The sequence below is a fragment of the Crocodylus siamensis genome, chromosome 3 (assembly GCF_052110815.1).
Source record: "Crocodylus siamensis isolate JL-2025a chromosome 3, ASM5211081v1, whole genome shotgun sequence".
NCBI lineage: Eukaryota > Metazoa > Chordata > Crocodylia > Crocodylidae > Crocodylus > Crocodylus siamensis.
Window position 1 is genome coordinate 260434165 of NC_143397.1, and position 14371 is coordinate 260448535.

Below are 14371 nucleotides of genomic sequence, written 5' to 3' on the forward strand. Positions count from 1 at the left end.
CCCGTCTGACCCCCTTGGCCCATGGAGCAGCCCCCCGTGGCAGCGCTGCCCCGGGCCACGTGCGGGGCAGGGGCTGGGCGAGGAGGGGCCGTGCTGCGGTGCCAGGCTCTGGCTGCGGGGCGGGCGGACACGCCGTCTCCAGGTGCCCGCTGGGGCCTGCCCCCGGGTGTGCCCTGCCGCGGGGGTTGCCCCGGGGCAGGCGGGTGCAGGGCAGGTGGGGCCACGTCTGCAGCGCTGTGCGCGGGGAGGGGGCCCAGCCCTGGCCCCGCAGGGTGCTGGACCCGGAGGATGCTGGGAGCTGCGGGCTCTGCTGCGTGCTGCTCCCACGCACCAGCCTGTCACCGTGCGGGCGGCGTGACTCGCTGCGAGACAGCAGCCGCCGGAGCCAAGGGGGTGACTCCAAATCCGTGCCGGGGAGCAGGGCAGAGCCGGCCTGGGGGGAAGGTGGGAGAGGCCTCGCAGGGCCCCCCGGTACACGCAAGCACACGCGTGAGGCGCGCTCTGTGTGGGCGCCCCTGCAGTACACGGGCTCCCTGGCACAGACACGCCCCGCCAGGCACACACGCATGCTTGCAGGGGTGCTCCCACGCCCACGCGCCCCTGGAGCTGCGCCGGCCGCGCCCGGCGGCCGCAGCAGGGGCATGTCCTGGGCAGGCCGCGCTGCCGCGGGGGCCCTGGCAGAGCCTGCTCCCCTGCCGCCGGGCAGCTCCGGACGCCGCGTTTGCTCTGTTGCAGGGAAGCAGCTGGGCCGCGGGAAGTCCCTGGCCGGCTCGGAGGTGAGTCCGCGCTTGGCTGCAGCACCGCCCCGGGCACCTGTCCCGGGCCCCGCCTCGCCGCACCTGCCGCTTCCTGCCGCTCCCGGCCCCGCGTCGCCAGCGCCGGCCGTGCCCGGGCCCCGAGCGCCGCGCGGCCCGGCGTGGGGGAGGGCGGCAGGCCGCCCGTGCCAAGTGTGCGGTGGTGAGCGACTCTGGCGGCTCGGGGCCGCTCACGCCCGGCGGGGCGGAGTGCGGCCTGAAAGAGGCCCATTGTCCGGCGCTTAATGAGGGAAGTCACTTCTCCCTCTCCGGGGCTGGGCATCGTCACGGCCGTAGCGGCTGAGCCTGGCACAAGGCCCCTTTGCAGAGCGCCCCGAGCCCTGCGCGCAGCCGCCAGCGCCGGGGCGGCGGGGTGCAACGGGGCCGGGCTGGCCTGGGCTGGGGGGAGCGGGCGCCGGCGCACCCCTGGTCCAGGCCGGGTGCCCCAGCGGGCTCTGCCGGCGCTGACGAGCCCCATTTGTCTTCGCTGCAGAGGAAGAGGAGGAAGGGCGCGAAGCCGAGCTCTGCAACCCGGGCGCAGCCCGACAAGGAGCCCAGGCGGACAAGCCGGCGTGGGGCTGCCCGCACGCAGGTAGGAGAGCCTGGGGCAGCCCCGCCACGGGCTGCGGCACCCTGGTGCAGACCGCGGCACCCGCCGCAAGGCCGCATGGGGCCGCCCGGCTGCAGCCCATGGGGCGCGGGGGGCTGGGAGCTGCAGCGCGCACCGGCGCGCGTCTGCTGCACCGGCAAGGCAGGCCCCGGGGCCGTGAATGGGGCGCGAGGGCTGTGGGGCAGCACCGCGCTGCAGGGGGGCAGTGGGGGTGGTTCCCCCGTGCGCGAATCCATCTCCGGGCCCCTGACTGCACCTGCCTTGGGTCGCGTGCGGCGCTGGAGGGTCCTGTCCTGGCGAAGCGGGGAGCCCGGCTGCAGCCTGTGCCTCAGTTTCCCCGCTCGTCCCTGGTACTAGCGTTTGGCTGCAGGATGTGGAGACGGGCAGGGTGGTCCCCGCGTGCGGTGACAGCGCCGTGGCGCTCTGCAGGCCAGGGGCTGGGCCTGGTGCGGGGACGGACAGCCCTGGCCTGGCCTTGGCGTGGAGCTGGGGCTGGGGCGGAGGGGGGGAGGCGGCTGCCCCGATCCCTGCTCTCAGCCTGGGGTGGGAGTGCGCGGTTCACAGCCACGGAAGCCAACAACACGCTCCACGCCAGTGTCCGTGTCCCACGTCCAGGCCCCTCAGGCCGTGGGGCTTCATGTCCCTCTGTGGCCGTGCCTGCGGCCGATCCTGCGCGAGACCCAGAGGTCCAGCGAGGCAGCGCCCGCCACGGGCACCGGCTGCGCCTGCGTGGGGCGGACGACGGCGCTGCCCGGGCTGCCATGCCGTATCTCTCGCTCGCAGCCCCTTAGTCATTTCCTCTCCAACCGAAGGAGCAGTGCCAGCGCCGGGGCAGGGCAGGGCAGGGGTGCGCAGGGCCGGGCTGCGGGGGGCTGGCCGGGCCGGGCCTCTCCCTGCCTCCAGCCCTGGCCGGAGCAGGCCCTTGGGCTGGGGTGAGTCTGACCCCGGGTGCGAGCCACCGCCAGGCCCCGCCTGCTCCGTTCCCAGGCCCTGGGGTGCGCCCCGGGGCGGAGTCACCCGCAGCTCCCGGGCCTGCAGCAGCCACCCCAACCCGGGAGCCCCGGGGGGGCCAGGTCCAGCGCTGCACGGCCCAGGCCTGGCTGGCACGGGCACTGCAGCTCCGGCCACGAGAGGGGAGGACAGCGCGGGCATGGGGGACACAGACGGGGTGGCGTGAGTGCACATAGCGCTGTGCCAGGGAGGCCTCCATGCACACACATGCACACGCGCGTGCACCCAGGAGCCGGCAGCAGCTGTGCTGGGCACGCACAAAGGCTGGGTCATGTGAAGCGCATGATGGCACGGCCGGCGGGCGACGCTGCGGCGGCAGCTGCAGGGAGCTGGGGACGCGCCGTGGCCGTGGCCGTGGCCGTGCCCGCGGGCTGCGCTGTGGCTCCCACCTGGGCTGGCGAAGGGCCTGCGGTGCCAGGCCTGCACCTTGCCCGGGGGGGAGTCACCGCCCGCAGCCACGGTCCACGCCCCCACTTGGGCTCAGCCCCTCTGGCCGTGTCGGGGGGGCCTGGCCGATCAGGATCCGGCCGTGCCCTGGGAGGGAGGCCTGGCTTGGGTGGGGCCGCGCCGCGCCGGCGGTGCAGCAGCCATGTTACGGAGCTGGGTAATGCAGCCGGTAAGGAGGCGCCCAGGAGCCGCGGCGGGCACAGCGAGCTGGCCCCGTGGCGCTGGGCCCGAGCTCCAGCACCTCCTGGCTGCGGGGGGGCTGGGGGCACACCCAGATTAACCCCCGTGTGCCAGGCTCTGTGCAGGGGAGGGTTAATCCGCAGCAGGCGGGGCTGTTTGTGCAGGACAGGGTTAACCCGGGCACATTAACCCCTGGCGTCCCAGACTGTGTGTGCAAGAGAGGGAGGGCTAACCCCCCCCCCCCCGCATATGTGCAGGGCAGGGTTAACCCCTAGTGTGCCGGGCTCTGCGCAGGACAGGGTTAACCCCGGCACATCCAGGCCCTGTGGGGGGGTGGTTAACCCCTAGTGTGCCGGGCTCTGCGCAGGACAGGGTTAACCCCAGACAGGCCCCGCTGTGGTTGCAAGGGAGTTAACCCCTACCTTGCCGGGCCTGTGCAGGACGTGGTTAACCCCTGGAGGCCCGGGCCGTGTGTGCCGCACAGGGGTAATCCTGGGCGGACTGTGCTGTGGGTGCAGGCGGGTTAACCCCTGGCGTGCGGGCTCGGAGCAGAGCGCGGCTGTCTGTGCGGAGGGGGTTCAGCGGGCACATGCGGGGTTAACCCCTGGGCTGCCGGGGTGCGGAGAGGCAGAGGCGCGGGATCGGGGCCGCGGCAGAGCGGCTGCGCGGGCGCGGTGAATAATTCATGGGCGGCAGCGGCGGCGGCGATAGGCGCGGCCACCCCCGGCCCCGCCCCGCACCGCCCGGCAGCCCGCCCCACTCCGCACCGCCCGGCGGGGCCCCGCGCCGCGCCTGCGCCGCGCCCGGTGAGTGTCCGCGCCCGGCCCCTTGCCCCTTGCCCCTTGCCGGGCCGGCGGGGAGCGGGGTCCGCCCGGGCCCGCTCCTGCGGCCGCCGCGGGGCTGCGGGACGCGCCGGGCGCAGCTGCAGCATCGGGGCGGGGGCGGGCGCGGCGCTGCGGGCGAGGGCGGCCCCGGGGGCCCGTCGGCGCGGGGCCGAGGACGCGGTGGGACCCGCCCCCGGCTCGAGCACCTGCCGCCCGGGAGCCGCCGCAGCGCCTGCGGCCCCGGCACCCGCACCAGGCCGCGCCCGGGCTGCGGGGCCACGTCTGCGGCGGCGCCGGGGCCGCCGGGCAAGCGGGCGAGGGGGAGGCCGAGAGGCAGAAAAGGCCGATGGACCCCCCCCGCCGCCCGCCGGGGGGGCCCGGGACCCCGCGCCTGCTCCTCGCTCCCCGCCGCCAGCACCGCGCGCGCGCGTGTGCGCACACCTGTGTGCACGAGCGGAGGCCGCAACCCGATACCCCGGTCGCAGGCCCGGGCACGCCTGCCATGCCGCGCGATGCAGCCCGGGCCGGGGCCCGCTCCCTTTTCCGACCTGCCCTGGGTGCCCGACTCGGCCGGACGTGCATCAGACAACACACGCGTGTGCCATAGTGCGTGCACCTGTGTGTGGAGCTGGTGCCTGCAAAAGGGGCCTGCCCTCGCACGCGTCGGCCTGGGCCCTGTGCCACCCCAGGGCTCGGTGAGGCCAGGGCCAGGCCTGGCTGCGGCCCTCGGTGTTGCGGGGCAGGGGAGGCGCGCGGGGCAGTTGGGCAGAGCCCGAGAGCGCGGCCGAGGTGTCTGAATCGGGGACACAGCAGAGGGCGGACCCTGGGGCACATGCGTGCGGGCACCCACGTGTGAGGCAGCGACAGCTGTCACGGTGTGTGGGGGCACAAGCTGGCAATGCCATGTGGGCAGGAGCTGCTTCCCCCCGGGCTGAGGGACGTGCTCAGGGACGCACAGGACATCAGTGGCAGGGAGGGGCCAGTTCCCCTAGCCTGGGGCTGGGGTCGAGGGGCACGATGGGGTGCAGGGTTTGGCCCCCGGGGCGGCGAGGGAGGGGCAGCGCTCGCGGGTCCGGGCTCTCACACCCCTCGCCCCCCGCGCAGGAGCTGATGTCGGGCGGCCGCAGGGAGAGGTCGCGGATGGCGGAGGAGAGCTCGAGCGGCAGCAGCGGGTCCCCCAGCCCCGGGGACACGCTGCCCTGGAACCTGGCCAAGCACCAGCGCAGCAAGCGCAACAAGGCGTCGGCGGGCAACGGCACCGTGCTGGACCCGGCCGAGCGCGCCGTGATCCGCATCGCAGGTAGGTCCCGGCGCGGGGCTGCCGCGTGGGCGTCGGAGATGGGGTGTGATGGGCCGGGGTTGCCGGCGGGGGCTGGGCCGCGGTGTCGTGTTGCTCGGCGGTCCGACGTGGGGTTTGTCCGGGCTGGTTTGCGCGGTCCTGCCTCGGGACTGGATGCGACCTCGGGGTCCCTGCGGCCCTGCTGCTCCGCGGCTTCAGGGTTTCTGAGCTCTGCGGGTCCGGGATCGGGCTCCCAGGGTCGCAAGTGACTCTGCAGCTGCGGAAAGGGCAGGCGGGAGCCCGGGATGCGGCTTCAGGGGGTGGGGCAGCCTAGTGCTGGGGGGGCACCTGGATCCCACGTGCCCACGCCCCTGGGAGAGGGGGCCCCGGGGAGGGCAGGGGAGAGGAGGAAGGAGCAGGGAAGGCCCTGGTGCCAGGGCAGGCAGGTTGGCAGGTGGAGCAGGGCCCGGGTGTGAATGCTGCGCCGCGGGCCGCTCGGCCCAGGGGCACGGAGGTGCAAGTGAGTCGCTGGTGACGTTTGTGAGCGACGCGGATGTCATCGCGTGGTCGGTACCCAGCGCAGAGCCCGTGGCGAGGCGGGCGAGGCCGCAGCGAGGCCGTGGGGTCACAGCTGCTGGGCCCACGCAGCCTGGGAGCGCCGGCACAGCAGGCGCAGGGTCGCTGGGGCCGCGGCGCCAGCTCGTGCTGAGGAGCCCACTTCGACATCGGGGAAGCACGGTCTACTGAGCTCCCAGGTGCCCGGGCTGTGGCCTGCGGGTCCTGGGGCTGGCGGAGGCGACCTCTGACCCCGGAGCGCGCCTGCCCTTCTGGAGGCAGGCGAGCTGCTGGGGGAGCGTGTGGCCCCACGGTTTCCCCGGGGTCGCCAGGCATTGGCGCAGCCGGAGGAGAGTGACCGCCCGGGAGCCGGGGGCCAGCTCGGGAGCGGGGGGGGGGGGCGCAGGGAAGGTGTGGGGCTGCACCCGTGCCCACCCCCGCATCATCCTGGCCCTGCCTGGGATCTCCCTGCAGTGCCAGCGGCTGCCGCCAGAGGGCCCGCGGCGCGCAGCAGCGGGGTCGGGGGGGGGTGTACCGAGCGCCCGTCTGCCCGCCTGGGGGGGCAAGGAGCCGCGTGCGCGCCCGGCGGGAGCAGCCCCGCGGCGGTGCAGGCAGCTCGCAGCTAACGAGCTGCCGGGCTGTCTGAGCCTGCGCCCCGGGGGGCAAACCCGGCCTGCCTGCCCCAGGGTGCAGGGGTGCCCCGGGGATGGCGCGTCACAAGCTGCCCTCGGGCGGGCGCGGAGGCCGGCCGCGCTGCCCTGGCGCCCGTGGGTTTGCCCGTGCCGCGTGGTGCTGTGCGCCCGGGCGGGCGCTGCGCAGGGCCACGTCCCTGGCGGCTGGCAGCGCTCGTGGGGCTGCACTCCCCCCATGGGGCGGGTTTTCCCACGGCCGTCCGTGTCCTGCATGTCGCAGCCGCCGCACAGGTGAGCGCAGCGCGCGGGGGCCCCTCGGGCGCCCGGGCTCCCCTGGGGCTGCGCCGAGACCCCTGCCCAGCCCCGCTGCGCCAGGCCGCGTCCCGCGCCCCGCAGCTCACGCGCCCGCCCCAGCGTCTGCCCCGCCCGCGGCCCTGCGCGCCCATCGCCCGCCAGGGCAGGACCGCCCCCGCCCCCGGGTCCGGGCAGCATCCCGGCTGGGAGCGCTGCAGGAAGTCTCCGTGAAACTCGAGCCCCCGCCCTGCGGCCCCCACCTCCCCTCCCCTGGGCCGGCACGGCGGGAGCAGCAGGCCTGCACCCCGGGCCCTGGTGGGGGCGGGGGCGGGGGCGGGCTGGGGCTCCCGCCCTGGGAGAAGGGGGCAGCCAGGATGGCCCCTGGGGGGTGAAGGCCTCGTCTCCTTGCATGTTGCGGGGGGCTGGCAAAGACCCCGGCTCTGGGGCACAGAGGCCCCCACAGGGCAGGGCCCTTGTGGAGGGGCAAGCTCTGCCCCCAGCCCCAGCCCCCTGGGACATGCGGGTTGTCCTGGGGGCCGCGCTGGGGCAGGGGGAGCGCTTCGGGGTCTTGCGGGCAGGCGTTGCATGTGCTCGCGGGGGGCCGCGTGGCCCCGGCCGAGCCCCGGCCGCGGCAGGTGCGTGGCGGTGCCCCGCGGGCGATGGCCGACTGTCCCCGCGGCTGCTGCGTCCTCTCCGCACTATTTCTGTCGGGCACGGGGCCCTGCCGGCTCCCTGCCCGCTCGGGTTACGCCGGCTTTGAGAGTCTATATTTAGGGATGATGTCCCCCCCCGCGGCGGCTGCGTCATGCTGGCTTTCCCAGGAGGGGTGGGACACGTTCCGGGAACGTAGTGGGGGGGCACCGCCGTGGCCAGTCCATCCCCCCCGCCAGCCTGCCCAGGGACCCGCGGCCCCCGAGATGCCTCTTGGGGTCCAGGCCCCAGCCCCGTGCCAGCATCGCATCTCTGTGCCGTCCCCTGCCATACCCACATGCAGGGCACAGCGTGCACACGCGTGTCAGTGTGTGCGCGTGGGGGGCATGTGCCCGGTGGCCATGTTAGGGGGCTGCAGGTGTGTGTCGTTCTTAAGTGCGAGGGATCGCATGTGTGCACATGCAGACACGCCCAGGCTTACTGCTAGTGCACACACATGTGCATTGAAACATGCCTGTGCACACGGCTGTGGGCGGTGGGGAGTGGAGCAGAGGTTGTTTCCAGCCTGAATCGCATCCGGGGGCAGCGAGTCCCAGTGGTGCGCGGGCAGGGCAGGGGCAGGGGAAGGATCCGGGCAGAGGAGGAGCCTTGCCAATTCCCATGGTGAAAGCCTGGACCGGCCACTCGGCGCCCTCTTCTCCAGGGGTCACAGCTGCCCGGGTTGGGTTACAGATGCAGAGCGGGGGTGGAGGGGCCTGGCCCCGGGCCGCGGGGGGGAGCTGCAGGGGCCGGGGGGGCACTGGTGTTGCGGGGGTTGGGGTCAGCAGGAACCAGGGAGCTGGGCACATCCTGGCTCCGTCTGCCTGGTCTGGGCGGGATGGGTGGGGGGCGGCGCTGACCTTCTTGCATGCGTGGAGCCAGTGCTAGAGGCTCGGGGTGGCATGGGGGACATAGGGCAGCCCCCTCCATGCCCCCCGTTGCGCCCCCGGCGGGTGCTGGCCGCGGCCCTGTGCGGGTGTAAGGGCGCCGGCCCCCTCCTTTGTTCCTGCTCCCTGAAGCCTGCTGCTGCGTCAGCTCCAGCAGCTCCTGCCCTGCCCCCCCCCACGGGGGCTGCCAGGCGGGGGCAGCTGCCCTGTGCGACCGCGGAAGCCCCTGGTTTGATGGAGACGCTTGCATGGATCCTGGCTGCTTGGGAGGGGGGCGGCTCCCTGGACGTCCCCCCCGTGGGGGCAGTTTGGAGCTAGGCTGGGCTGCCTCATGGGGCCTGACACGTGCCTCGCCATGCACCTGGGGCGCAGGCATCCCTAGGCCCCCCCGCCCCCCGGCTCTGCCCAGCTGCCACGAGGCGATGGGCTTCGGCGGGTCCGGCGGCTGCTCCTTTAAGGGGTCGGGCCGGCGGGGCTGGGCTGGGCTGGGCTGGGCTCTCTGTCATGCTGTCAGCAGCCCCTGCTCGCCCATGCGGAGCCGGAGCCGGAGCCGGAGCCGGAGCCATGGCCAGCTCCAGCCTGGGCGGCCTGCCCCCCGACCTCGAGGAGCAGGACTACCTGCAAGCCTACGAGGACGTGCGGGAGCGATACAAAGGTACCCCGCACCCCGGCGCTGGGCGCGCAGCTCCGGCTCCGCACGCTCATTCCCTTAATAGGGCATGGCCGGCACCGGGCGGCCGCGCTGACGGGGACCAGCTGCCGCAGGCGGCTGCGCGTCCCGGGTGCCCGGGCCGGGGCTGGGGGCTCGCGGTGGTGGGCGCGGCCGGTTCTGGGGTCCAGGCGTGGCCCCTCGTGCCGCGGACCCGGGCGCGCTGGGGCTGTGCAGCACCGAGGGCGCCCGGACCCCATGCGGGAGCCTGCACCGGCCTTGGGGCGCCGGAACGGGGGGCGAGGGGCCGAGGTGCGGCGTGGCGGGGGTGCAGAGCTCCAGGTGGGCGCTGCGGGGGCTGCTCCTGGGACCCACCCTGCCCCTCGCCCTGGCTGGCGTGCACGGGGGCGCCCGTGCGTGGGACAAGCGCGTGCCAGGGCCGTGTACGTGCCGGGGGGCTGCACCAGTCCGAAGGCTGGGGGGCTGGGGGTGGACTCGAGCGGGGGCTGGGCCACACGTGGGGGGCCGGGCTGGGCATACCGCGAGTGCCAGGGCTCGGGTTCGGCTGCGCGGGGCTTGGCTCATCGGTGTGGAATCTGCTGCTGTCCCCCCCCCGCCCGCTCTCACCTTCCCTGTGTCCTGCCTGGAGCGGGACGCGCTGAGCCGCGCCCCACTTCTCTCCCCGTGTGAGCCTGGGGGCTCCTGCGCCAGGCTGCGTGGCAGGCCCCCTCCCCGCGTCCTGCCCGGGCTCTGCTACGGGCGTCCTGGGGGTGCCCTGCCCCGCCGCTGTCCGGGGGTGTCCAAGCACCCAGAATAGCGTCCCCCTGGCCCCTCACGCCCTGAGCGGGGTCAGCCGAGCCCCAGCATCGCGCTGCCCCGGGGCTGGCGTGGGTCCAGCGCAGCCCTGGCACCGCGCCGTGGAGCGCCGCGGGCAGAGCTGGCTCCAGGGGTGCCCCGAGGGGAGGGTGGCCAGTGACCGTGGCCTTCCCATGCCCCGTGGCACTGCAGCCCCGGGCCCTCTGCGTGCTGCTGGCGGGACGGGGCCAGGTGTTGCGGCAGGTGCCGGCGGTGCCCTGGAGCATGCCCTGGACCCTGACTCGGTGCGGGAGGTCCCCCCGCTGCGTCCACGCCTGTCCCCAGCGCCACGCGAGGCTGGGCTCCCTGGCGCCGGGCTGGCGCGGGCAGGCAGGATGGGGGTGCTCGGCCTGGCTGCTCCTGGTGTTGGTCAAGGGCAGCCGGCGCAGCCCCCTCGCGGGGTGCCCCCAGCCTGGGGCATCGCTGGCCCGTGCCGGCCACTCGGGCAGGGCTGAAAGGCTGAGCTTGGAGCCAAGGCCTGGCCCTGGGGATGGCGGGGCTGGGGGCTCCGGGTGCAGCCAGGCGCGGTGTGACTTGTCCCTGGGGGTCCGGGCCGCCACAGGGGTGAGGGCAGATCTAGGGTTTTGGAAAGGGGGTGCAGATGGCACGGGGCATCGTCATGGGGGACAACGCGGATTCGTTCCGGTGTGGCGAGACACTTTGCTGATACGCCGAGGGCCCAGGGCCGTGTCGCTCTGTTTATGATCGAAGCAAAACCAGCAGCTGCCGTCGCGACGTGAGCTGCTTCGCTGGCTTCATGGGAAGGTTAAACACCCGGAACAGGCTGGGCAAAGAGGGTTTTAAAGTTTGGGCACTAAAGTTTAAAGTTTTAAAGCAGGAATCGAAGGGAGTGCGACTGCACTGCTATCCCCCAGTGGATCTGCCCTTGGTGGGGGTGCAGGTGGCACCGCGGGAGCCCGGGCAGCTCCACGGGTGTCTCCTGGGCCCGGTAGCGATAGCCGTGGTGCCGCAGGGACACCCCGCCTGCCCCGGTCCTGCACGCCCATGCTCCAGCCCCGCTCTGTGTCGGGGGGCACTAGCCCCAGGCGCTGCCCCGTGTGTGGGGCAGGGCCCTGATGGACGGAGGGCTAGGGGATGGGCAGCGCGACCAGGGGGTGTCGGGAGGCGCTGGATGCCAGGGGCTGCGGGGTGACGAGCTGGGGCTGAAGGCCGGCTGGGGGAGCCGTGCGGATGAGCCAGCCGGGACAGTGTCACGGGCAGCGCGGGGGTGGCACCGGGACGGCAGCGTGGCTTGCACTGGGCACGGCTGGCAGGGTGTGGAGGGAGGCTGCCTCAGTCGCTCGGTCCGGGGACCAGGCAGCCGGGATGGGGAACAGGTGTCGGCTGAGCCCGTGGGCGTCCCTGGGTGTCGTCTGTCCAGGGCCGGAGCACGGGCAGAGGCGTGGGGTGGTGCCGACCCCCGCACCAGCAGGCACCGTGCCCCGCTTGGCGTCACCCGTGACTCAGGGTCACAGGGCTGCAGCGCAGAGCAGCAGGTGCGACTCCGTCCCCGGGGTGGGCAGCGCTGACGTGCAGGGCCGTGGGGCTGGGGCAGCTGTGGGGAGCCCCAGCAGCAGCGGGGTGTCCCCTCTGGGCAGCGCGGGTCCGGGTCCGGGTCCGGGTCCAGCAGGGACTGGGTGCTGGCAGCTGCCTGGAGACCAGGGATCGTGGCAACGTTGCCTTCCGCCCAGGCAAATGGTGGGGAGCATGCATGTGTGTGTATGTGCGCGCGCATAGGTGAGTGCCTGTGCTCACGTGTGTATTAATACATGCAGTCAGGACTCATGGCAGAGGCGATATCTGTAATTGGACCCACTAGATTTTTGCAAAAAAATATCACCGATACCGTGAGTCCTGATTGCTTATTCCTCTAGACCAACACGCTACAAGCTGCATACTTAATACGTGCACGCATTTGGTGCTTCGAAGGGGTTAACTATCCAGCGCTGATGGAAATCGAGAGTGGAATTAAAATCCGGGCAGAAACAACACATGGGCTGGGCCAGTGCTCCCCTGGCACCAACCCGCAGGGCCCTGCCTGGAGGGTCTTGCCCTCGCACTCGGGCTCGGCCTGACGCTGCACTGGGGCAGGACGGGATTTCCCCTGCTCAGACTGGTGCAGACTGGCCGGTTTCCCCTTCCTCTGCACCGGGGACACGGCCTCGGCCTGGGGTCTCTCGGGTGTATTTAACCCCTTGACAGCAGCTGGGTGCTGCCAGCCCTGGTCCCCAGCTTTCCCTGGTGCAGGATCGGGGCTCTCGGTGCCTGCGGGCAGCGGGCCGCGTTGTGGTGCGCGGGGCTGCTGCGTGGTGTCTGGGACGGTTTGGATGGGGCCGAGCCTGGAGCACGGGGCTGGACTGGATGTGACCTCCAGGGGCCCTGCCAGGCCGGCTGTGCTGCGAGTCCTGGGTGGGAGCCTGGAGGCCGCGGTCTTGCCCCCAAGCACCCGCTTCGACGTGCGGCGGCACCAGCGGGCAGGTCTCGCGACCCTGGTCTCGGCCCATCGGGTGCTCCGTCGCCCAGCCCCTGGGGTGGGTCTCGGGGCCTGTCTGGCTCCTCCGGCGGGGTCTGGCTCTGCCCGTGCCCCTCGGGGGGGGGGTGCCCCACGGGCCCAGGCAGCCCCAGCGCTGCGGGCTCTGGGCGGGGGCAGGGGACAGCGCAGCAGGCAGACGCGCCGGCCCTGGCAGGACGCCACCACCCAGCTGCTCTTGCTCTTGCCGTCTGCGGGCAGGGAGACGGGCGGCTGTGTCCAGACGAGCCGCCAGCCCCGCGCGGGCCCTGCCCCCATTCGCGCTGCAGCGGGGCACCCTCTCCCCTCCTCGTCCCCGCAGCACGCTGGCTTCCAGCCCGCATCTGTCTCGGGGCAGCGAGGGACCCTCCGTGACTTCCCTGCCCATTGCCCCAGCCTTTGCCAGCCCTGCTGGGGGTTCAGAGCTGCAGGTGATCCGTGCCTGGCTCCCTGGGGTCCAGGGTTAATGCCCTGCCCTTGTCCTCTGCTGTCGGGCAGACATGGGGGTGGGGGGGTCTCAGCCCCGGAAGGACTGGGGGGCTGCTTCGCACTATTAGGTTTTGCAGAGGTTCCTGTGCCACGTGCTTGCTCTGCTCAGGGGCAGGGAGTCCTCCAGGCATCCCACAGTGCGGTGCGGTGCGGTGCGGTGCGGTGCAGTGCAGAGGGAGGGAGTGGAGCAGACAGTGGTTGAGCGCTCCTGGCACCCTGGATGCTGCGGTGCCTGGGCCGAACCACAGGGCCGGAGCCTGCTGGGCCCCTGCAGCGCTGGGGGGCTAGGACACGGGCTGCCTGCTCCCCTCCTGCCCCTTCCCATCGGGGAGGGGAGCGGGTCCGCAGGCTGGGGCAGCCTAGGATGCTGCGGTGGGAGGGCAGTGCTGTGGTGTGCAAGTGCTCCGGCAGGGGTGGGCATCTGTACCCCCCCCCGAGCCGGCAGCTGACCCCCGCGTACTTGGGAGTGTGCGCAGAGCCCCAGGCTTGCGCGGTGCCCCCGCTGCCCTGCGCCGAGCCCCCAGCCACTGCGGTCGCAGGTGGGACGCCGTCCCGGGGGTGACGACGGGCAGAGCGTACGGCGCGGGGGAAGCTGAAGCCGGGAAGGACGGGGGGTGGCAGGGCCCGAGATGGGCTGCTCGCGGCGTGGGAACGCGAGTTAGGCAGGGTGGGGGTCCGGGTGGTGCCCCTGTGCCACAGGAGTGTGCACCCTGCAGCACCGTCACGCGGGAGGGTGTCGGCCGGATTAGCGGAGCCCCGGGGGGCCGAGAGCGCAGGGTCGCGCAGGGGCCGGGTGCGGGCCGCGGGGATGCGGTGGCACCGGTGGGCGCGCGGTGCAGGACGAAGGCCGGGGGGATTCCCCCTGGGCAGGAGGGTCCAGGAGCCCCTGTGCCTGCCGGGCCCCCGCGGGCGGGCCGTGCGGGGCGGGGGGAGATGTCGTGGGGGCTCCTCGGGGTGCAGCCTGGGGCTGCACGTGGACGTGGCCGCCCCTGGCTCGGGGCCCCGGGGGCCGCAGTGCGCCCGAGCCGCTGCCAGCCCGGCGGGCGGTGGCTGGAGGCGCAGCCCGGGGAGGGGGCCGCGAGCCCGGGGGGGCCGGCACAGCGGCTGCCCCCCCGCAGCCTCGCCGCCGCGTCCGGCGCAGCCCGGGGGGGGGCCGGGCCCGGGGAGGTGATGGGCGGGGGGCGATGGGCGGGGCGGCTGCGGGCGGGGGCGGGGCGGGGGCTGCGGGGCGGGCGCTGCGGCAGTGGCGGAGCCGCGTCCAGATGCTGGGGCCGGCGGCGCGGGGCCATGGACTCGTCCCGCTCCATCCACCACGAGATCATCTCGCTGAAAGGTGCGGGGCGCGGGGGCCGGGCACCTTCCCCTCCCCGCAGCGCGGGCACCTGCCGGGCCGGGGTCTTGCCCGCTCCGCGGCGCCGCTAGGCCTCGCGCGGCTGCCCGTCTCCCGTGGCCGTGGCGGGGTGCCCCGGGGGGCCCGCGGCCGCACCTCGACGCTGTCCCGGGCTGCGGGGGCCCAGGGCCCAGGTCTGCCCCGGCGAGCGGGGTGGCTCCCACCCGAGCCACGGCACGGCACGGCACGGCACGGCACGGCACGGTAGGCTGCGCCTGGGCGCGGCGTCTTGGCGCGACTGTGCTTTCGGACCCGGGCAGGGGCCTGTCCCCCCTC

General features: G+C 74.1%; 1 protein-coding gene across 7 annotated transcripts in view; it reads left to right on the forward strand.

The window, feature by feature from the left end:
- Positions 1–1287: 1287 nt before the first annotated feature.
- Positions 1288–14371, forward strand: part of PLEC (plectin) — a 59868-nt gene continuing 46784 nt past the window's right edge. For 2 of the 7 annotated variants that reach the window (XM_090040914.1, XM_090040916.1), the window contains exons 1-2: positions 1288–1386; positions 4971–5166. In XM_090040914.1, coding sequence (XP_089897040.1) covers positions 4977–5166 — 190 coding nt within the window. In that variant the 5' untranslated portion in view covers positions 1288–1386; positions 4971–4976. Of the gene's footprint in view, positions 1387–2925; positions 3032–3799; positions 3849–4970; positions 5167–8710; positions 8859–13937; positions 14039–14371 lie in introns of those variants that run through there. The other 5 variants (XM_090040931.1, XM_090040933.1, XM_090040920.1 and 2 more) reach the window with 4 other exon arrangements.